We start from the raw sequence: 23152 nt of genomic DNA on the forward strand, positions 1-23152 counted from the left end.
CGTGTTTGGGTTCATGTGCCACCGGATTTTATTGATTCCAGCTCGAGTCACTGCCAAGAAACAAAGGCAGCGAGTTATCGAGTGGGTAAAAGCCAAGGCGAAACACAGCTAAATAATTAGCAAGGCAGCTCGTAATGTTGGGCCATAAATCCATAGTCTGACATTTCGTGTCAAGGCGAATCGATTGATAAATTAATCCGAATTAGTCCTTGAAAAGTCGTGCTAAATATTTATAGGATTCGTATTAGCTCCGCCCAAGAATAATCCAATTTAAGTGTTTCCCCGGAAATTTTTCAATTTCAATGTAATTTTAAATGTCCATCAAAAGAGGCGTTGCAAAGTGGAAAACCTTTAAAGCTTAGTCCCATGATGCACATCGCTTCTTATACATAAATCTGCTATATCTGTATCCTCCAGCCGACAACGAAGCCACTTAAGCCAACTTGGGATGTAGCTGACAAATGAAGACTGACATTTACCAAACAATTGAGCTACAGAAAAACAGAAGACGAAATGAAGAGAGCTGAAAAACCGAAAAACCAAATTATTCCGCTTACAACTTGTCGCGACTGTTGAGTTTTTGAAAGCAACTTGTTGTCATAAGGCTGCAGATTTCCGCGCTCCCGCTCCCATTTTTTCGACTCCGAGCTGAACGTGAAAGATTTAAAATAAAACCACTTAGCCGCTGAGCTCCCTTTGCAACAATTGTTTGAGCCTCGCGAGCCATGATAAAGTGTCCTTGGAGACATCAGTTACGTAAAAAAAGGACGCGGGGAACCCCGAAATTTACGTCAAATGCATGAGCTTTTGGGAGGCGAAACATTTTTGAATAATTTAAGCACTTGGCGGCTGTAGGTGACAATTTACGAGAGGTTGTCTTGTGATTAAAATTTGTCTGAGAATAATAATAAGACAAGAAGAGGCAATGATCAAGAAGATATTGTCAATAGTATAAAAATAAACTATGTTTCTACTTTTGGTGCAATCGAATTAGTCTCTTCTAGCAAATAATGTAATGACTTAAACCCTTCCAGTAAATTTCCGAACTCATAGCCAGCCATAGTCAAATTTCTTCGAAACCCAGAATGGCGATGCGTAAATCCTTCGATGGAATTCGCCTGTGCCAGAACACAATTTATAAGAATTCCGGTGCCCAGCCGGGCGTATCCGTTTCAATTTAAACAATTAATGTCAATCTGCGCCAAGGGTGAATAATTTTTGTCTGCTCTAGATACGTTAATAGTGAGGAAATTATATTAAAAAGTAAGTTCATTTGATTTCATTTGATTCGATCACCCAGTGATTCTATTTACCCAACATTTATTTTATGCGAATGTAAATACAAACCAAGCCGTGACGGTGTGTGTTTTGTTTATATATTTTTAAAAAGCTAAAGATAAACAGGCAAGTGAATAGGAAAAATCTTTGAACTGTGTTACAGAGGGATGTGGTCAAAAATAGAGTGAAGCGAAAAAGTCGGATGCTTTTTGAGAACTACCTGGGGCGTTTCTAAGTGGCACCCATTGGGGGATTTTGGCCTATGTTTTTTTTAGTTCATTATTAACTGAAAGCTGACAGTTGGACATGTAATTGTATTTAATTGAAAATGAAAAGCATCACATAGAATCACACTCAAATACAGAATGCACACCTGCAATCTAATACACACGCATTCGGGCGATTTAAATGTCAGACTGGCAAAGTTTTCAGCTTCTGGCATCGTTCGTTGTCTGGCGGAAATTTCAACGTGTTCGGGATGTCAACATTTTCCTTCCACTTCTCCACCCGCCCCCACCCCGCATTTTCTCACTATTCAAATGCAGAAAATGCAACAAGTTGCCAGCCAGCCAACAAAATGGCGGAAACGTGTTGCTGTCGGCGTTGACTGGAAAAAATCAAAGCTCCGTGCTGAATTCATGAATTATGGAATGCATATTTAAACGCAACTTTAAACTTTTTTATTGCCAAAGGGAGGAGCGGCGTTCTGGTATCCTAATTGTGGAAAACTTTCGCACACGCTTCATATCCTGGTAGCCGGCCCACGTTGCACGTCGCACGTCGCTGTTCATTGACTTTGGCAGCGAACAAGGATGCAGGACACACAGTGTGACTTTGTTTTTAATACACTCGACTCGACTCGACTCGACTCCAGCTGCATCGATCGGCGGGACAAACAAGGCTCGTCGCCTGTCTGGTCCTACCGCAGTTCATTACTCCGCCGGCCGGCTCCTGCGACCAGCCATCCGGTGCCCTTCGTATACACTGGCAAAAAAAAATGTTTTTTTGGGGCCTACAAATATTATAATTCCTGTTTTCATTTACAATACATATCCATAAATATTACCAAAACAAATGGAACTATTACATTAAAATACTTTTCAAATTCTAAGTTTCAGAATTCTAAGTTTTCTTTATTTATTTCATTATTGTCCTTGAAATGGTTTATCGGAAACTTATTGATTAATAACTTAAGCATAGCTAAGAAACCCTTATTAAATTGTATTTCGAATGTGCAATTTGTGTTTTGAACGAGTATTTACAGTAACATCAATTGTTTACAACATAAAAATCTTAAAATTAATTACAATTTGCCTTGATTGAATTTTTACCAAATTAAGCAAAACTTAAGAATAATGTAATGCATATTAAATATGTTAATTTAAGTTATTTCAATTGATTTAAAACAAAAAGATATTTTAAAGTGCTTGGAAAATATGAAAAAAATAATATACTTTTAAAAGTAATATCTATTTTAAATGTTTAATTTTCCCAATTATAATTATCATTAGCTTATGAAATAAACATTTTGTTTATTTGTAAGCCCTATCAATTTAACATAAAAATTTTGTTGACTGCATAATTTTGCCTGCTCCACGCCACGCCGTTATCTCTATACTTTTTTGTTAGCCGCTGTCGATGCTCACGTCGAGCCATGACAAAGATTATCAATAACAAGTCCAAGGAAGATACACACGCCGGCGTGTGTGAGTGCGTTATCCTTGCAACGGATATTGGCTACGCCACAAGCTGGCATCGCTCCTTTCGCCATTGTCCATCGAATGTCCTGTCCTGCCTGTTGGCCATCCATATCAATTGTGTCCTTATGCTTTTGTTTGTTCCCTTCGCATTCCGAGTGCTGTTTCATTTAAATATTCAACGGCTTAATGTTAAATTATCATTTTCATACAGACTTTTTCCATATGGCCTGTCGTTCTCTAAAATTATTTATTTTAGCTTAAACAAATATATTTAACGGTTTTTAATTTTGTGATAAAAAATATTTCCCTAAGTTTCCTCTTCTTTTTCTAAATCAAAATATAAACTAATGTTATCAACATCCCAACAAACAAATAATAAAATAAAAATTTCCTAATCGATTTTACTTGTTAATAATTTTTTTGCAATATCAGCTTTGTTGATTTTTTTATGATTTTCAAAGTTTATTTTTTTCTACACTGCGTGCTCTCTGTATCATCATCTGTATCATAAAATCGGTTTGTCCTACATTTTTCATGAACCAGTTCTCTGTTTTTCCATGAACAGCCAAAAACAATATCAGCAACAGCACACAAATTAATTTTTTTTGCTTGGCAGCTTGGAATACTCAGCATATCCGCCCATCCTCCGTTTGCAACTCGTATTCGCATCATAATTGGATATGTGTTTTCTGGCAGGAAGTTGCCGCTGAAAATTTGCTGAGAAAATAGATGACAGGTTTGGCTGGTGAACGTTGTCTGAAAGGTGGAAGACCATGGCCGAGCTTGTCATATCCTGTTGGCATCCGAGGTTCAGGTGGAGCATCCTCCAGACCCCCACTTTGCCGTTCCGGAAGTGTGAAATATTTTTAAAATGCCCCGCCGCCGGCCTCACCTGAATTTACCTTTTTCTTATGTGGCATGGAATTTTTGCGCTGGAGCGTATTTTATTGGCATTTTGTACGAAATTTGTGGGCAGCGAGGAATTTTATCAGCCATTTTCGTATTAAATTTTTGGGCTTTCTCGACGGCCACGATTTCCGTGGAAATCTCTCAATTAAGCTGAAAATCCCAACGAAACACAAAATACTCGAATCCGCGCTGTTCGCCGTGCGTATAATTGATTTAGCCAAATTGTTAACCGCTTGAAAGTGGGCATATTGGAGGACCTGGTCCAATATCAGGCCCAAAATGTACTATAAGTCCGCCGGGGAACCTTTTAATTTCACGCATGCAGTGCATAAATTTAGCATTTTGGCCATTTGCATTTACATTTGGCATGGGGCATGATTATGCGACACTTGTCAATGGATTTGCATGGCACAGCAGTTGTCCTTTTTTCCGCATTGGCCATTCTGCATATTTCCACCTCGATTGGGTGAGGGAATAATCAGGGGATAATCCCGCACACATCCGAAAACTCTAGTTGTGTTTGGGGATTTGAAATTAAAGAGAATTCGAGATAAATTCAGATTGACTTTTTTATGTAATCTTTCAAACGTTTTTGTTTATTGGGGAAAAATTACGCATTTAAGAAAATACGATAATTTCATTTGAATCTTTAAAGTTAAGATATTTTGTAGAATATGAATTATTCCTCTTTTGTAACATTTTTTAAGCATTCGCAATTCAAGTGAATTGAAGTAAGATAAACGATTTAATAATTTAGCATTGGGAAAAACAAAGCATGACTCACGAAAGCAAACTCTTTAGTTGGTTGAATTTAAAAAATTTATATTATTACATATATGTAATGTGTTAGAGTTGGTAATTTTTATATTGATCGTACTAGCAAAGCACAGATATACATTTTTGCTATGATCATTGCATTGCTTAAGTTTATAACAAAAGAAACTTCCCTTTTGAAACAATTTATGCATTATATCCCAACTATTTGAATACTTTGTTATTCGGATTCAATGTGCTCCCATACAATGTGGTGGGGTAATTGTAACTGAACATGCCGCACATTCCACGCCTGTCAACGCTTCTTCACTCAGCAGATTCTTTTTCGACGCATTGTAGCGCCAAAAGTGCAAGTTCTAGAGGAGCAGCTCTCGATGCGAGCCAAATTTTTCTGCTAATTAAATTGACTTCATAGGTCTGTCTATCTTTTTGGGCTCTCTGTTTTGATTGCTGGCCGCGGTGTTTGTTCAAAATGTGGGTCAATTATGCGATTCGTCGCGTCTCAGACAAAACCACCATGGATGGGAGGGTAAAACATCCATCAGAGGCCATTGAAATGTGCGGGAGGATGGGGATGTGCATGGGTACTTGTTTGTTGGCAAAATTCGCACAGCAGGTTGTCTTATGTAATTATTTGTCAAATTCACACTGAGCACAACAGTGTGGGGGCCATCCACTAACGAGCCACTGACACACGGCAACCGCAGAGTCGCCCAACCACCCACTGCCCAGGGCAATCAATCAACAGCTGGCTCATTATGACAATCGAAGTATAGATAGAATTGGTCGAAAGCGGAGCATAAAGAAATAACAAAATATGATGTAGCCCATTGTATATGATTAGACCTGGCAAATTGCTTAGTCAACTGGGTCCGAAAATCCCAACTTCCGGCCGGTTCCGGCAATCGGAAATAATTATCTAAAATTTGTGACAAATGCGGCGGCAGATAAGATTAAAGTCGTGATGCGTGTTGAATTTGTCGCAGTCGCCAAAAAGTATGCAGCAGTTCAGGGGTTAAATGCCATCCTAGCGACCTTTCAGCATCGACAATTTTCTTTCATTGGCCCCATAAATCGCCAATGCACTATGCTGCCAACATTATTCATTCGACATTGTTGTATTTAGTTTTTACAATCGTTTATTTTGGTTGATTAATATTACACTCTTTATTGGTAAATTATGTGTTAATATAAATAAAGTTTTTTTTTTTAATATTTTTTGCTCTTTCATAAAAACATTTTGGCAAAGTTTATGCATTTGTTTAACATAAATATCAGTATATAAATTAACATCAAGTAGAGGCTAAATGTGCATTTAGTATACATTAAATCAAGTCCAGGCAAATGCATTGAGTGGGAAGACCATTGATCAGACTCACATTCACACGTAGCACTAAAAACTATATAAATGAAAGTTATTTGTCGGCTTGCCAAATTCCCCGATTCCCCGTTCGATTGTTCAGATATTGGCCATAGGCGGGGCCTTGCCTGGGTCTTACTCCCCGTCCAGATAAGAGCTATCTGGTTCTGGTTATAGTGACTGTGTTTGGGGCGCTGAAGGCTTTAAATCGGCTAGATTTATATACAATTAATTTTATTTGTCATACATTTCGCTGAGCAAGTTCTTTTTGCATTAGACGCAAACGTGTGCACAAACACAGGAAACAAAATTGTTTTGTAACAAAGCACTTGTTTTTTAACATACAATTTTAAATGTTTGTTCATTAAAATCTTATAATAGTTTTGACTACATTTATTTTCGATATTTAATTTATTTTTTTGTTTGTACAAACTTCAAACTCACTTAAATCCAAATGCAGAAAATTTAATTTTCGTTATTTGATCAAAAGCGATAGGCAAATGCTTTTATCTATTTAAATTTTTAATACATTCTATTGTTTAAATATGGTATTACTTATATTCAACTCGATTTAAATATTTATACCAAACAAAATTTCCCATCCATGTAAATATTTTGTAAACTTTTAAACAGCTTACAGGTAAAAATCGTTTTGAAAACTACACATAGGTAAATAAGATTTTACTTAATTTTGAGTTGAATAAGTTCTTCCATAATTTTATTTTCCCGTGTATGCACAATATCATACTTATATGTTTATGTGTGTATCTGCTTATGCGTGATCTGCCCCCCAGAGACACCCCACCCCTTTTCTGGCTGCTGCTCCCCCACATAAAGCTGACAATAAAAACAAAAATACGCTCACTCATTCACACACACTCGCGCCGCCTCACTCACACCCCAATCATACTCAGATACACCCTCACACTCACACTATCTGTAACTGTAAACCCAACAAAGCGAATGAATATGAAATTTTTGCACAGAATTTTGCGCTTTGTTCTCCAGTTTTTGGAGTTTCCTCTCTGTTTTTCTTTTTTGGTGGGTTCAACATTTTAGAGCAGGGCGCACTTGTGTCGCTTTGGACCTCGAACCACGGGGCACAGCACCGAGCGGATGGCCTCATCGAAGACCGTTTTCAACCCCTTTTGGGTTAAAGCCGAACACTCCAGATATTTGACCGCGGCTATCTCCTTAGCCATCGCCAATCCTTGGGGATAGGTAATGGGCGTCAGCTTCTTATCCTTCAGCTTCTCGATTGTCTGCTTGTCGTCGCGAAGATCCAACTTGGTTCCCACGAGGATTATGGGAACACTGGGGCAGTGATGACGCACCTCCGGGAACCATTTGGCCCGTACGTTCTCAAAGGAGGCCGGGTTCACCAGTGAGAAACAGATGAGAAAGACATCCGTCTGGGGATAGGACAAGGGCCTCAAACGATCGTAGTCCTCCTGGCCCGCAGTATCCCAGAGTCCCAGATTTATGGGCTTGGCATCCACCATCACATTGGCCGAGTAGTTGTCGAACACGGTGGGTATATATTCGCCGGGAAAGGCGTTGGTCGTATAGCTGATCAGCAAGCAGGTCTTACCCACCGCTCCGTCGCCCACAACCACACACTTGATGGCCTGCATTTTGTAGTGTAGTGGGTATCGATGAAATCAGGAGCTGAAGGGGCTTATTTATGCAGAGGATTTTTCAGTAGACCTGCAGGCTCTGTCGATTTCCAGAAGCTCAACTGTTTTTTTTTTATGGTTTTGAAGCAGGTAGTTTGTTATAATCACTGGTAATCATTAAATTCAGTAGGTCAACAAGTTTTTTTTTTCACTGAAGTTTTACTAAATCTTATTTAATTTTCTGAAGCTCTAAAACTTTTTGTATTTGATGATCAAGAAATTCAGCAGTTGCTTAGGAGTAATTACTAGGTTCCAGACAATTAAACACAAATTTTAGTCATACAATTTTTTTTTTGCTTAATTTCGTAGCTTAGCAAGTATTTCTGATTTGTAGCTTTTTGTTCTCGCGTTGGCGTTTTTGCTTTTATTATTTTTTTTGGCGATTATACAATAATTTGCTCACGCACAAATACAAATGTTTCCCACACAAACACAGATACAGGTACAAAGAGAGAGATGCGAATTGGAAGTGGAGTTTAGTTTATCGCGAGAGTATTTCAATCAATATTCCTGATTGAATGCACAACTGTGACGACGTTCTTCCTGTTTGTCGGTTGTATTTATATATGTATTTATAAATTAATTAAGCCCCGCATATGTGGATTTGCTGAGCAGATACGAAAAAAACACGCCCAAACGCTGTGAAATCTTCGCGGCGATTGAAGTAAATTTCTGCCTCTGCTGGCCGCTCAATGGGTTGTTGTTGTTGTTCTTGTTTCTACTGTAGTTTTCTCTCGACTTGTTTGAGGGCAACTAGTAGTATGGCTATCTCGCTCGCTCTCAAACGCCAGCCGCCTAAGTAAAGTACTTTGCGCACACTCTCTCCCACACAAAGATCTCTGAGAGAGAGGGAGAGAGCGAGAACAGTGGCCTCCCCATACATTAGTCACGGGCCATAATGAGTCATTCCTACAGTGACGTTAGTCGTGGCAATCCACTGAGCACTGTGATTACAGAGAGAGAGAGAGAGAGCGATTGGGAGGGGGAGGGGGAGGAGCGCTCTCTTTACTTGACCTTGCTTTGGTCTTTTTTGTAGAGTTTTCTATATTTGTTCGCCGATTTTCCACGAAATTCCCTGCCCTCGCCTGTTATTTTGAGCCAATTTTCACTCAATAATTGGCACCGCTTTTAGAGATGTGCAGTACCTACTAAGGTACTTACTTTCCTTATCTGGGTTTATATATTTCTGATATTGTGAGATATTTTATTTATCTATATATTTTTACATATATCTTATATGTAAGCACCTTTTAGTTATTTTTATAAATATATTTTTTTTTATCAATTCTAATAACAAACTTTTTGTGAATAATATTTAAAAAATTATTAGGTTCAGATATTCCTGTGATGTTAAAAAGTTTTTGCGATTCATCCAAACTTGACATGTTAACAAAAATAAAATCGGGTTTGAACATAATTATAAATAAAAAAAAAAAAAGAATTAAATGAAAATTTAAGATTGTCGAAATCAGGTATATATATATATAATTGTTTCGTCAAATTGTTTTCATTGTCTTTTAGGTTACACTTGTACCAAATAGTGGATAAAAAAATAACTTTTCCATCACTAAAGGCGACGGCAAACGATATTTGCTACCGTTGACTATTTTAATGGACCACAATAATTCGTGTGTTGGCAAAAACCAAAACCGAAGGAATAACAAACAAATAACAACGGCAAACAGCGTAAAATATCGACAGTAAAACCCGAAAACCAAAAACAGAACCCAAACCGAATCCGGCGCATCCGCATTCAGCCAAAAACGATAGCTGAAAATTGTTGTATTTGTGTTTTGGCTTCCGCTTATACCGCCTCCATCACTCCTCCTAGCTACGCCCTTTTTTGAATGGATTTTCACATCGAAATGTTTAAAGCGCCGCCGGCAAATATTTCCGCGTTTAAGTTAATTTCTCGCACTGCTGATGTTGCTGCTGTAATTGGATAATTAAATAGGCGCCACAAAATTTGCTCTTCAACAATCCAAATAACCAGCATGATTATTAATTTCAATAATATACATTTTCAAAAAGTTTTTAATGGAATTTATTGTTAAAAATCCTCAACAATTAAATCGCCAATGAAAGTCCGTTCAAATGAAATAAATGTTTCTGTTTCTGTGTGGATGAATCATTCGATTTCGTATTCGATTTCAAGAGGGTGGGAGGCGCAAGGTTATCTACAGATCAGGGGCAATAAAAAGCAATGGAAGCATTTTAAAGGAGGAGCAACGCAAGAATAACAGTCGATTTTCATATAAATTATCAAATTACACTTTTTTTTGTGTTATTCTACGATATATACGATATATTTGCAGGAACACAGAGGAATAATCAAAAATAATGTAATTCAGCACAGAGCAGAGAATACATGAAGTTTTTAAAAGTTTATTTGTTAAATAAGCCAACTAAAACCAAATAATATTTTTTTGGACTATTGAAAATGCAAAACACGAAACCCCAAAAAAAAAACTGCAAATTCATGTAGTGTACCTATATTTTCCATTCCTGTTCTTCACAATTATCTCGAGTTGTTCAGTTCATATTGGCCGCAACATTTCCCAATAACTTCCGAACACTGGTCGTCATCAAAACTTGCTGGCTGCACACATTTTCTGCTACTTTTTGTCCTATGCGATTTGGCAATACCGCTCCGAATCTTTTTGGACTTTTGAGAGGTCTTCCGGAGACTGCGAGTACTGGGCATCCGACGCACAATGGTCTGCTGGGCTGCTAGAACATCATTGTATAATTTTACAGTCGAGTTGGAGGATTGACCGAATCGGGCCGGTAGATAGGAGGCCTCCTCGAACAAGGACCTCTCCTGGGAATCAAGTGCCTGCCAGGCGTTAACGGCTTCCTCAATTAGGGTCTTCGCTGGTATTTTGCCATCATCGCATCCTAGGCGGTATTCCCTCAGAAAGTTGTACGGGGCACAGTGGCTGATGAACACTGGCGTCTTGGAACCAGTGCACATGTCCTTGACCATGACAAAGCCAGGAATAGAACCAAATTTTGAACGAAAGAAAAACGGCACACCCAAATATATTTTAACCGAAAAAGCTGGGATCGTAGTTTGGATAAAAGTAAACACTTCAGCACTGTTAACGATTTGTTTAGTCAACGCGAATCATATATGTGTATCGTAAGCAAGAGTGCAAGGATTTCTATTCGTATTTCTATGAAATTATAAACACATACAATACGTCATTATTAAAATTTTTGAAAATAAAAACGAAAAATGTTTTTGGTATGGCCTGATTTGTAACTTATCACTTTTAGTTGGGGATCTCAACCAGTGTACTCGTGTTAGAATCAGTGTAGAAACTGGTGGTTTTGACATACAGGCCCCAATGACACATCTCGAAATTAAATTCCCGACTACTTTGTCATAAAAATTTAATTTTTATAGTTTATAAAAAACTCAAAGTTAGAAACCAATTTCAACTTAAAATTAACAAAATTTGTATAACTTCATGAAACACAATATCATTTAAAAAATTAAACATTAAACGGTTTCCAAAGAAATGCAACAATAAGCGGCTTTGAATTAATCGGGTAATCGTTGGCATATTCAGGCCATTATTCGCATATCCTTATTACGACGTGTCCATTACAGAGTGGAAAATTGTGCAAATAATTAAAGCCAAAGAGCGATACGAATGACAGCGAGTGCAACAATTATTTGATTACTGTCGTCGGGACTGCCAGGACTTCCCTGTTCAGTTCCCTTTGCCACGTAATTGGCGAAGTGATATATGTATATGTACCCGGTACAGCGAACACCCACGCCCCCCAGTAATCGATCCAGAAACTCCATAGGAACAGCTTGCAGGCCATTATGCAGCGAGTTATTCATAATTGTTGTTGCTGCCAAGTGGCAGGAAAATGCATAACAAACTGAAAAATATTCAAGCCATTTTTATTGCCACACCAGGCGGACCGCACACCATATATAAACACACATACATGCGCGTAAATATTATGAGGACTGGCGATAATGAATGAATGCGCGCTAAAGAACCGCAGTCTGAACCGAAAAGAGCGAAATAAAACAAATACTGAAACTGCAACTGCGAGCAGAGGCTACAATAACAATAAATTTAACACTTTAACGGTTGTGCGAAAATCGGCTACATGTAATATACCCAAATCGCATTAAATTATAACATTACAAACGAAACAAATTATCAAATTAAGTAAGAATGGTGCCAGTTTAAAATGTACAGTATACTTTTAGGCTGGCTTAAAGTGGATAGTCAGGATTATCTCACAATTAAAAAAAATTATGGTGAAAATATTTAGAATAATATTAAATTTAAATAAAAACGAAACAAATTTATTTAGTTAAGTGCCAAAAAAATAAATTTCGTAAATAAATTTGCTTGTTTAGTGCCAAAAATCTTAAAAATATTTGAGTTTATGATTCTTTAAAACATCATCAGTCTCCAAAGTGACTAGGGAAATGTACATTGGCTTGAGCCTTTATCCAATTAAGATGATCGCTGGTACGTATGTGAATCGATGGGTGTTCACCCTTACAATTTCCTGGCATAAGATGAATAACCCCGACGAAGGTGGGCCTGCCGTCCAGTGTGACTACCGGTCCGCCGATGTCCCCCTCGCAAACGCCTTTATTGCCGGCTCCGGAGGTGCAGACATTAAATGATTCCACTTGGGGATAACTCTTTGCGCACTCAGTGTTTGATATAATTTTCACTTGAATGCAATTCAGCCAATTTTCAATTTGTGAGTGCTTACTTGTTTTTCCCCAACCGCATACCAAGGTCAAATTTCCTGTCCAGCGGTAATCTCGTATCATCAAATTTGGAACTAGTGCCCGATGCAATCGTTTGTCAAACTTCATATACGGACATTTAAGCAATCCAAGATCGTGCTTTTTGTTTGGGTGGATGTAATAGTTTTCACTGTAGACCCTGAAAATTTTCCATCCCCACCATGGTCTTCGTGAGCCGGTGTGGACTTCAACAAACTCATACTTGAGAAGCGACCCGACAGTGAGGACCCATTGGTTCGAAATCACTGTACCGGCCCCAAATTCAACTGCAGAGCTATAACTTTCTGCGACGAGGATTCCAACCATGTAAATCACTGTAAAGGGTTGGGCACTATAGCCGCCGTAGATTCTAGGCTTAGCCTTCTTTTCGCCCGCACTGACAAAAACTAGGGATGTTAAAATTAGCAACATAAGGACGATCTTCATCGTTAAGCAATATGTTTTTTCTTATACTTAACTGAATCACTACGAATACAGACTAAATAAATTTCTAATTCTTTTAAGCTTTTAAAAACAACTTGTCTGTGTCAAAACAATTTATTTTGGCAGTAACGGATGACCGATACAATTTTCACGGATTAAAATTTAGCATCTTAGGTATTTCTCACATTGCACCGTTTGTTGCAGTTAGTCTTAAGTTTGAATTTAGACAGAGGTTTAAATTAACTTAAGAATTTTCCAATTCAATTTATCATATTGTTCAAGTGTAGAAAAAATCTAGTGTTTAATTTATTTTGTTTTCAATACAAGTGTCTGTCAGCAATTACATTTTTGTTTTGAAATGATCAACATGTGAATACCCGCAGAGTGGCTAACTTGGAAACTTAAAGTAGGAACTTCTTGGCGATTTAATTGTTTAAATGCTTTTCCGATTTTCCCGTTTCACTTTATTCGTTTGTAAATTTAATTTATTTAATGAGCAGCGCAATAAAACGCATTTACTGTCAAGTGATAAAATGGTATTCCAGCCCAATGTTTTATTTTTTTCCGCCACCTCCTGGCATATTTTTCATTTATGTATATGTGGTACACATTTCAGTAGCATTTTCCACCCATTTCCACAGCCTGTTGACATGCAGCAATTATTAACTTTTGTGCGACTGCTGCCATGGCGCCGTGTGTTTGTTATTAATTTCTTGTTATTTATGCAAATAGTTGGCACTTAATACGCCTGTAAATACATTTAAATATTTGTTTCTTTTTTTCACTCACTCTTTTGCAAATCGCTTTGTGTATTACGATAAATTAACAGCAAACACAATGCAAAAATGATCGGGTGGTGACACGTTCTCCGCTTATCAAAAATGTTGAGTTCTTAACGGAATTTTAAACTCTTCAGTACAACGTATGCATTTCATACAACGGTCTGGTCTGGTCCGAGTTCCATAAAGTCAGCAGAGTTATCGCCAGCAGACGTGAAGTCATCTCTGGGCACACGATGATGCACTCAGAAAAATACCCCGTATTGTTTTCCTTTAAAAAAGTATACACAATTTATTTAAATGGTTAGATTAGCCCCAACTAATAGATACCCAAAACTTGGCTTAAAAATTTAAATATAGAGCTGCCTCCTAAAAATGATCGGGTTTTATGAGACCCCTTCTGGTGGAAAATACTAAAAAATTAAACATTTATGGTTTAACTTAATATTTTCGAAATCGAAAAAAATTTGAAAATTTTGACTCTTTAAGTAACGGGTATAATAAAGAACTCTGTAACTTCGTATTGTAATATTCGGAAGTTGAGTATTAAAACAAAATTTGATGAAACAGAAATAAAGTTTATTTTATGTTTTTGATTGGAAATCATATTTTTTTTAATACAAAATCTATGTGTTGAAGATGAGTAGGTATTCAATTTTAAGATTTCAATGTCGAATTAGAATGGTTAGTTACTACTATTTTCATAGGTATATAAAAATACGCGTATGATTTTCGCAGTGCATGCATATGCAATCCACGCTCTACGGATCGGATTCTGTTCGGGGTCACGTCTGCGGGTCTGCCACATCCTGGACCGACTTCGTCCTGTGTGACTGCTTATGAATAAAGTTGTTTGCTGGCTTGTCAATACACACATGGCATCATCATCATTCCTCCTCCATGTTGGCCTTCCTTGCCCCCTTTCAATTGGGGTTATTTGTCGCTCTATCTGGCCCGGATCGGTGGGTGTGAGCCGTCTTTTGTTGACTTTTCGGCTTTCAATGGGCCACGACGTCTATTCATTTTTTGTGCTGCGCTATTAGGGTTGCCATCAACACCACCCCATTCGCCCCGAGCAATTTGAAATGAAAAGTTGTCTGCCATATAAACATATGTACGGATGGAAAATGAAAACACAAGATGATACGAGGTAGGCAGTAAATAGCAACAGGCGTGGTGACGAAATGTGTCCTTTGACATTTGATCGCTCGGCTTCGATAATCCTGACAGCATCGCATCGTTGGCTCTTCAACAACTTCAACAACTTCGCCAGCTTAATGGCTTGCTGCATTATTTATAGCACGTCTGATGGGAAAAATGGGAGAGAAAAATACTTGGAAAAGAAGCACCGAAATGTAGTCCACCGAGTCGTTGACTTTAAGCCGTAGACAATGCGGGGCATTAGGCATCCCGATCCTGAGCGGATGCCGCAAAAGTAATTAAGCACTTTGGCGGGAGAGTCCGTTGACTGGGCTAAGTAGTACGCATATCAAACATTTCAAATGGTTCACTTAACGAGTAACTGAGTTTCCTACAAAGGTGTTGCAATTAAATCTCAATCAAACTAAAACACACCATGACTAGTGACGATTGAACTTTTTTAAACAAAATTTTGTTTTTCAATTTTGTGACGAAAAGTAAGTAATCATAAACGATTTTGTGTTATTTTTGCATTCTATATAACAAACGTATATACATATTTAAAGGGAAGCAATAATATGTCTTTCGTCACAAATGTTGATATAAGAATTATGGGAAGCTGCTATCGTGTCTTTACCTTATCAAGAGGTGTTTGATTTAGATTTAGTTGCATTAATTTAAATATAAATGTATCTAAAAAGGGCCTAATAAATGTAGTTTCGTCGGAAGGGCTACCAATTTTTAAGAGCATTTTATATCCGGCCTTTTCGGACTCCGAATCCTTTTTCCACACTCAATTATAAAGTTCAGCTCACATGTGCCCACAAGAAGGTTCCCATGGTGGCATCCTGAAGTTTAGTCGGCGACGACTTTTACTTACTCACTTGCCACGAAGCCTCTTAATTTACTTTTGCGCTCAGGCGTCTGGAAAATAAAAGTGCAAACGGTGGCAGCCTTTGTCCTGGGCCTAAAAAGGCTGCAGGACTCCAAAGGGGAAGGGAGAAACGAAAACGGAATGAAATGGGCGAACGAGAGAACTACGGCAATTTCTGCACATTTTCTAGCGGTTGAACTTGGACTGTCGACTCGCTCCGTAGTGCAGTTAATTATAATTAAGCCGAGTTAACTAACCACTTGCTGGCTCTCGAGAAGTTCTACTGCCACAGGATCACGCAGTCACCTTAAATACGTCAGCTGCTGTTATTGTTGTCTTAATTAAAGTTGCGTTCATTAATATGCCGACAGCCCCGAAATGTAGGCCACCGAAACTGTTGCATATTCAAACGTTTATTCAATACGACTTCACTAGGGAGGGATTGTTACTCCTTATGGTTGTTGCTATTGTTTGTGGATATTCACAATGACGAACATCAGCCTTCAAGGAAGCTGTTATATCATTGCAGAGAAAGAATATCTGCATGGCAAAGAATGTGTTCGCCACATATAAAAATAAAATAAATTGAATTATATCGCTAATAAAAATAAATACCAAAAGGAATTCCTGTATGTCCTTTAATAATCTTAAAGATAAACATCTACTAAACACCTATATCCATCTAATAATCTTAAACTATTTTTTAGCTATTTATGTATAAAAAAATTATTGCATAATATATATTATATTTTACAAAACATTTGTTATCATCTCTTATCAGTTATCTCATGTTATGTTGCACTGTAATATCTGCATACATGTTTTAACTTTGATCTGTTAGTCGATTAGAGTTTTAGTGAAAAGAAATTTATTTGTTTAATTTCAAACTTATCAACTTGACACATCTGCTGGTTTTGTTTTCTGTGCATTTGCCAGCGGCGTAGTTCTTCATTTGCAAGGACAATGCGACACAAAAATGGAAACCGTTGAATGAGTGAATGAATGCCTGAATGGGTGAATGAATAGATGAAAACCAGACAGAAGACTGGCAGGCAGGAATGCCATTATAATAAATAAAGAGCCTTTCACTCATAACTGGCGCACAATGCAGCCAAAGCCATGAATATCCCAACTCCTCGTGACTCCTTTTCTGGTTCCTCCGTTTGATTTATGCCACACAATGCGAAAACGCTTTTAATAAAGCTGATGGGATAGATGTAGATACCGATCAATGAATATTTACAAACTGTATGCTGCAGGTAAAATAATAGACTTCCTCCATACGCGAATATGTTGATTTCTAAATATTAAAATAAGTAAATGTTAAAAGGCTTAAGAGACTATTTAAAGAGTTAACAAGGATTTTTTATTATTTTATTAATTGTCCCTTTTAATATACACAAAAATGCTAGTGTATGATTTCTAAATATTTGAAGAAGGGGAATTAAAAGTTTTGTACTTAACTGTTAGGTTTAATAAATGTATTATTTATTAAGTGTATTTATTTAATTTCAATAGAAAGAGTATCAGACTACTGAGATCCCTAAAGATATAAAAACATTCTGCATGATTTTTTCATATCAAGTGAGTTTTTATTTTTTCTACATTCGAGTAGCTATTTTCCCCTTATATTAGATTCAAACTGAAGCGCCAAAAGCTTTCACAATTAACACCAACTGGCGCGCCCATAAATCCGCAATAAATTCTATTGGGGTGGGGATTGCATAAAAATCACATTAACAATTTGCTAGTACACGAGTATTTTATTTTTATGGCTGCATGTTTTATTTTTATTTCATGCACGTCTTTTGTACATTTTAATGCCCTTTATCACCCACATCCCCACACGCACACTATGCAAAGGAGCCACACACGCACACACATTCAACACACATGGTGCCACAATGGTGGTGGTGGTGGTGTTGGTGGGTGCGAGTGAGAGAGGCAGAGTGGCAGACAAGGAGGCACTGCACTGTTGCCATCGAAAGCGCAATAAAAACGCTTAATTTTTCACTTTTACACGAGCGAGAACAAAGTTTCTTTGTTGTTGTTGTTGCTTCGCCACCTCCTCCCCCTTGTTATTCCTTTGCCTCCATTTTCAAAGGAAGGATAATAGGTGTGAAACTGGGCGAGTCCTTGTATGCGTGAGCCATTTAAAAGTTATTTAATTTAATAACAAGCACAAAACATGTTTCCAGTAAAAGCAAACGAACATAAATATGAAGAGAAAATTAGGGATGAAGCTAATAAAAACGAGAGGAAATATCTGTAAGCGTCAGGGAAATGGCAGAATGTATATCGCTTTCAAATTATTTAGTGCTCACAAAATGTTACAAAGTCTTACCAACATAACATATTTACAAATATTTTAAGAAACCCAACAGCTTGCATAGCCATTGCAATGGTTAACCAACCATCTTAAAACAGATTTTAGTATTGACTGTGGAAAAATTTAATTTCAATTAAAGAGGCATTTTTGCATTTTAATTGCCTTGCGTTAAGATTAAAATACACAAAAACCAACAAGAGAACGCAAAATCCCACGCCCATATATAAATGAAACACAAATAAAGGGACGGAAACCGATATCCCCGTTGATATCCATTTGATTTTAAGCCCTGCGACGACAAACAAACAAAATGCGAATGTGATTTTTATTTATTGTACGATGCCGATTTTCTCTTATTTTGCAGATTTTCCGGCGATACCGAACAATCTGCGGCCGCTCACAGTTTTGGATTCGTTAAAAAGTGAAAAATCTGCTGGGGAGTTCGGGGGGAAAACAATCCGACTGCAAATGCAATAAGCCGTCGACAAAAGCCGCTTCTAAGCCACAGAAAAAAAAGAGGGGAAAAGGGGAAAAAAGGAAAACGCAGCGTTAAAAACAAGGACAACAGGATTGCGTTCTTGTACTTTGGACACACGTGCGCCGCGGCTGCGCCCGTGCCCGTGTCCTTGGCAGGTCCTGTGACGACGCCACTGGGGTCCTCGACAGCCACCATGAAGCTGTCCAAGCTGTCCAACCAGACCAACTCGCAGGATCCGCAGGCGGTCAACTCGCGCATCTTTGTGGGCAATCTGAATACCTTCCAGTGCTCCAAAACGGACGTGGAGCGCATGTTCCAGATCTATGGCCGCCTCGCGGGTAAGTCCTTGTCATCCAGCCGAGTCCAGTCCCAGATATCCCTAATACACGTTTGGCTTTGCGTCTCCCGCAGGCATTTCCATGCATAAGGGCTATGCCTTTGTGCAGTTCACCAATCCGTTCGATGCCCGGAACGCCTGCCACGGCGAGGATGGCAAAACGGTTCTCAGCCAGACATTGGGTGAGTTCTAGTTTTGATTACTCCAGGGTGCGTGGGATAGATGACCTGAAAATATGATTAGCGACACTTTATAAAATTAATATTTTAAGCCTCGACAAATTAGTAAATCTCCCAATTTTGAATAATGTTCAAGGAAAATATCAGTATGAAATTAATTAAAATTTTAGAAAACATCAGAAACATCATCATTAATGGCAGTTGCTTTCTATATACATCCAAAAAAATATTATAGAAACTAAACTATGACACATTTATCAATAAGATCAGTATTATTACCACGAAAACATAAAACAAACCTCTGTGGCTTAAAAGGTTTTAAATAGGTCTTAGACTGCAGTTTTTGACTCCTTGGTATAGAAATAAAACTATAATGTTTAAGGGTTATATTATTTAGTATTGGATATTTTTTTTAAATGAAATGTAGAATTTTTAAAGAAAGAAATAAAATTTGTATTTTGAAGAAGATTTAAAAAGAATAATTTCCTGGATAGACAACGCTTCTCAATTTTATTTAAACCCTTTTAAATTTATTATTATCGTATTTTAATTTGTCCTCTTTTATGATAGTAAATGTAATTTTTCAATATATTTAATTGTTGAAAAATAACATTTGTATAATTAATTTAACAAGTGTTTCAGTCACTGCTTTAATATTTCACATGCAGCTAACAGTGGGCAAAAAGCTGTCTTAAAACTGTGCGACTGGCGTGCGCCTTAAAATCCTCGCTAACGAAGGCTGCTGCTTTGCTTAGACATTCCAGACCTTAACCCTCGTTGCATGTCCGTGGGATATCGCCAGTTACGTGGGCCCAAAAGGAGTTGGGCGGAGTGGAGTCGTCAGGTTAATGGCCGCCGGCAGCGGAAGCGTTGCACTAAAATCGAACAAACGCGCGAAAAAAAGCCACAAAGGCGCCGGGAAAAACGGGCGGTGCAGATGGGTTGGCCTGTCCTGACTTACGGCTCACGGCTCACGGCTTACATAGTAAGCAATGGTAATGAAGGAGCCCCGATCCTGGCATGTGTAGTGGCTATATCTCTGGGCACCCCACTACTAATGTCTGAGTATTTCGACGGGCGGAAGTCGCTGCCGGCCGCAAAAACTTAAAGTGCGGCCGACATAAATCTTGCCACGATACTTTTAATGAAATTTCAATGTTGTGCCAGACAGTCGACTGTCTTTTGTATCTGTGAATTTTCCCTGACTATCTGACAGTCTAGTCGTTCGGCATTCACCGCTCAGCGTTTAATGAAATAATTTAACGCCAGTTGCAGCTGCCATGTTGACGGTTCTGCAAGTCTCGCTTGCCTCTTTTCTTTTTTGCTTTCTCCAGTGCGTGTCTCGTGTGGAGAACAAGTTAATGCACTTAGTGCTCTGTGTCGGCTGATGATGCTTTTCTGCTGCTGGCGGCAACGCTGCGGATGCTTCATATTCATACGCCCCCTTCGCCGGCGAACAGAGCGGAATGCAGAAGCTCTCATAAAAATGAATCCCGCTTATGCAAATGCGGACTGCAAAATGTGAAATGCTAATTCCACTGATTAGGAATAAGAGAACCAACAACGGAGTGGCCGGCGTAATATTTCATTGCTACGCGCCATTGACTTTGAAGCGCTGGAAAATGCGGCCAGCACAACTAAAGAGATTTACACTGGGGGAAAAGCGGGGTGTTGGCTTGCTGGTCGACTGAAACTTGTGCAAATCCTTCTTACGCTTTTATCCTTAATCTTAATTATAGCCTGCCAGCCCAACAATCGGACAGTGAGGCAGGAAAAAGGAAGCACAAATAACGAGAAAGCCAGGAACGAAACAGAAGAGCTGAGAAAAGAAAGTGGCAAAGCCATCACGCCCTCTTTTTTCTTGTATTTTTTTTTTATTTTTTTTTTACCGAACCCACCAATTTGTAGATAGCTCTTGGTTTCCCTCTCTTATTTTCCAAGGCACAGCCGTCGCACTTCAAACTTTGTCATGAATTATGATGAACGAGCTGCTTGGGTTGCGAATGGGTGTCCCTTCCCCAAATTCTTTCCTCCCGCAAATAGCTAGCCATAAACAGCCTGTGTCGCACCCTTTTCAATGGAAAATCAAATACGGTTGGCCATCACAAATACCCTTTTAGGTAAATAGACAGAAGTCTTAATATAATTCAAAAACAATATTGCAAAAAAAGTTTAACTGCAATTGCTTAAGCTATTTAAATCTAAGCAAGACAATATATACTTGTTATTTAAGAGCATACACACTTCGACTATCTCTGGCTTAAGTCTCTGCAACATGGTTTTTTATGCATAAACAAGAACTGACAATTCCGGGCTTGGCGCTCTTTTATTAAGATTAATGATTGGTGTGTAGCCAGATTGAATTAACCATGGAATGCAGTTGGCCAATGGACATGCACATTAAAAAAAACACAAAACATTTTTAATCACTTACAGCTCGAACATTCATTTGCATAATGAAAGGAATATGAGAACAAAGGACTGCCTTTGTCTTTCGTAGCTTTTTATGTACTGCTTAGACAATGACTTCAAAGGACTACGAATTTGTATTTTATATTTTCGGGACATAAAACAGATTGCCTTTTGTTATTAAAAATTTTCCATTTTGAAATTCCTTCCTTTGCAGATGTCAACATGGTGGCCGAACCGAAAGCGCATCAGATCGGAAGAAAGCGGCAGAATGTGAGCAAGACCGGAAACGATTGGTGAGTCTTACGCAGGACTCTAGTCCAAGGACTTCCAGTCAATTTTTGGCTCATTTCAGTTTAATCTAAAAGCTTACTTTGCTCAATTTAACGCCGCCATGTGGCATTCGCTTAGACTTTATTTACATATCATTTAACGGGTGGCTTTCTCGGCTGTTTTCTGGGGTCCGCACAACAAATAAATAAACAAATAAGGAACCATTCATCAGGCGATGGGGTCGCCCTTTGTTTCAACGCCCGTCCGGCATAAAATATTTGGCTGTCAACGGCTAGCTGGGTTTTTTGCACCCAACCGGAACACTTCAGGCCAAGTTCTCGTCTCCATTTCGGTTTTACTTTTCGCCCCAGAGAGGGTCAGTCGGTGTTCGAGTGCTGCGTCAACACATCAACACACACACACACACACACTGCATGGGAGTATCCTGTGGATCCTGTGAGTGACAGTTGCAATGTATGCCATAATGTCCTGGCGCTGACATGTGCACTTGTTTGTCTTTGTCGTGGCGCGGCCTTAATGATGACTGAGCGACATTCACAATTTATTCGGGCCTTGAGCTCCAGACCTTCGTTACTCGTGTGGAAATATTTAATTTAAGCTTAATGACGCCGAAACGAAATGCGCAATGCGTTGGCTTTAAAAGGGACATCATCGGCCAGGAACACAACTGGAACCCAACTGACATCGACTTGATTGTAATTAAAACGCAAACATGTCAGCCCCCCACACTCTCAACTATGTCAAATATGTCCAGGTGCTCCCGTGTTTGTCATTAAACGGCTGCTCACCTTTTCCCCGCCCCATTGACCACACACAAACTGACCGAAAAAGCCACAATTGTTGTTCCCCTCCTCTTGGCCAGGATCTGCCCACTCACCCACTCATCTGACCACAATTGGTTGGCCTTACCAGAGGGGTTTCGGGCCATCGTCCTGTTCCGGCATTTGTATCAATCACTGGCAACATAACCCAACGGGAGGCCCAGAACACAAACACAATTGCCAAATGACAATTCAAACGGCGGCAATGGCAGCCTAAACAAATATTGACGGACTGATGGCCGGGTTGAGGAAGTGACTGACTGACAAAGGGGTCGGGCAACAGTTGGCAGGCTGTTCACTTGCAGTTAATGAGAGGGTGTCCACATTTTCGAGTGAATCTGGACAAGTGGGAAAGGTTGATAAAGCAAATTAAAACAAAGGATTACAAATTGCATTGAAATAAAATTATTTGTAAAATGACATTAATTTAAAAAAAAAAACTCTTAATATTCTTTAAATCTATTTAGTTTGCTTTAATCAATGTGTGAACTATAAAAGCGAATATTAAATAAGCGTTGTGATAATTGTATTTCATTGTAAGTCATCCTTCTTTAAAAGACTCCTTTCAGTCAGATAACACCAATAATCCAAAATGAT

At 38.5% G+C, this 23152-nt stretch overlaps 4 protein-coding genes across 5 annotated transcripts in view; 1 reads left to right on the top strand and 3 right to left on the bottom strand.

Annotated features, from left to right (window-relative positions):
* LOC128258120 (probable basic-leucine zipper transcription factor Q) overlaps nt 1–23152 on the top strand; it is a 33069-nt gene that overhangs the window by 4340 nt on the left and 5577 nt on the right. For both annotated transcript variants that reach the window (XM_052989541.1, XM_052989542.1), the window contains exons 2-4: nt 18402–18853; nt 18927–19034; nt 21658–21736. In XM_052989541.1, coding sequence (XP_052845501.1) covers nt 18709–18853; nt 18927–19034; nt 21658–21736 — 332 coding nt within the window. In that variant the 5' untranslated portion in view covers nt 18402–18708. The remainder of the gene's footprint in view (nt 1–18401; nt 18854–18926; nt 19035–21657; nt 21737–23152) is intronic.
* On the bottom strand, nt 5800–8368 carry LOC128258123 (ras-related protein Rac2). The gene has a single exon (XM_052989546.1). It carries the CDS (start codon nt 7653–7655, stop codon nt 7077–7079), a length of 579 nt encoding a protein of 192 aa, XP_052845506.1. The 5' UTR covers nt 7656–8368; the 3' UTR covers nt 5800–7076.
* On the bottom strand, nt 10174–11026 carry LOC128258124 (uncharacterized). Its single transcript, XM_052989547.1, has one exon. It carries the CDS (start codon nt 10681–10683, stop codon nt 10216–10218), a length of 468 nt encoding a protein of 155 aa, XP_052845507.1. The 5' UTR covers nt 10684–11026; the 3' UTR covers nt 10174–10215.
* Nucleotides 12025–12949, bottom strand: LOC128258122 (serine protease 1-like). Its single transcript, XM_052989545.1, has one exon. It carries the CDS (start codon nt 12916–12918, stop codon nt 12136–12138), a length of 783 nt encoding a protein of 260 aa, XP_052845505.1. The 5' UTR covers nt 12919–12949; the 3' UTR covers nt 12025–12135.

This window comes from Drosophila gunungcola, assembly GCF_025200985.1.
Source record: "Drosophila gunungcola strain Sukarami chromosome 3L unlocalized genomic scaffold, Dgunungcola_SK_2 000003F, whole genome shotgun sequence".
NCBI classification, from domain to species: Eukaryota; Metazoa; Arthropoda; class Insecta; order Diptera; family Drosophilidae; genus Drosophila; species Drosophila gunungcola.

Bases quoted from the DNA above. Each gene is read 5' to 3' on its own strand.
- LOC128258123 (XM_052989546.1), bottom strand. From the start codon at position 7,655: ATGCAGGCCATCAAGTGTGTGGTTGTGGGCGACGGAGCGGTGGGTAAG.
- LOC128258122 (XM_052989545.1), bottom strand. From the start codon at position 12,918: ATGAAGATCGTCCTTATGTTGCTAATTTTAACATCCCTAGTTTTTGTC.
- LOC128258124 (XM_052989547.1), bottom strand. From the start codon at position 10,683: ATGGTCAAGGACATGTGCACTGGTTCCAAGACGCCAGTGTTCATCAGC.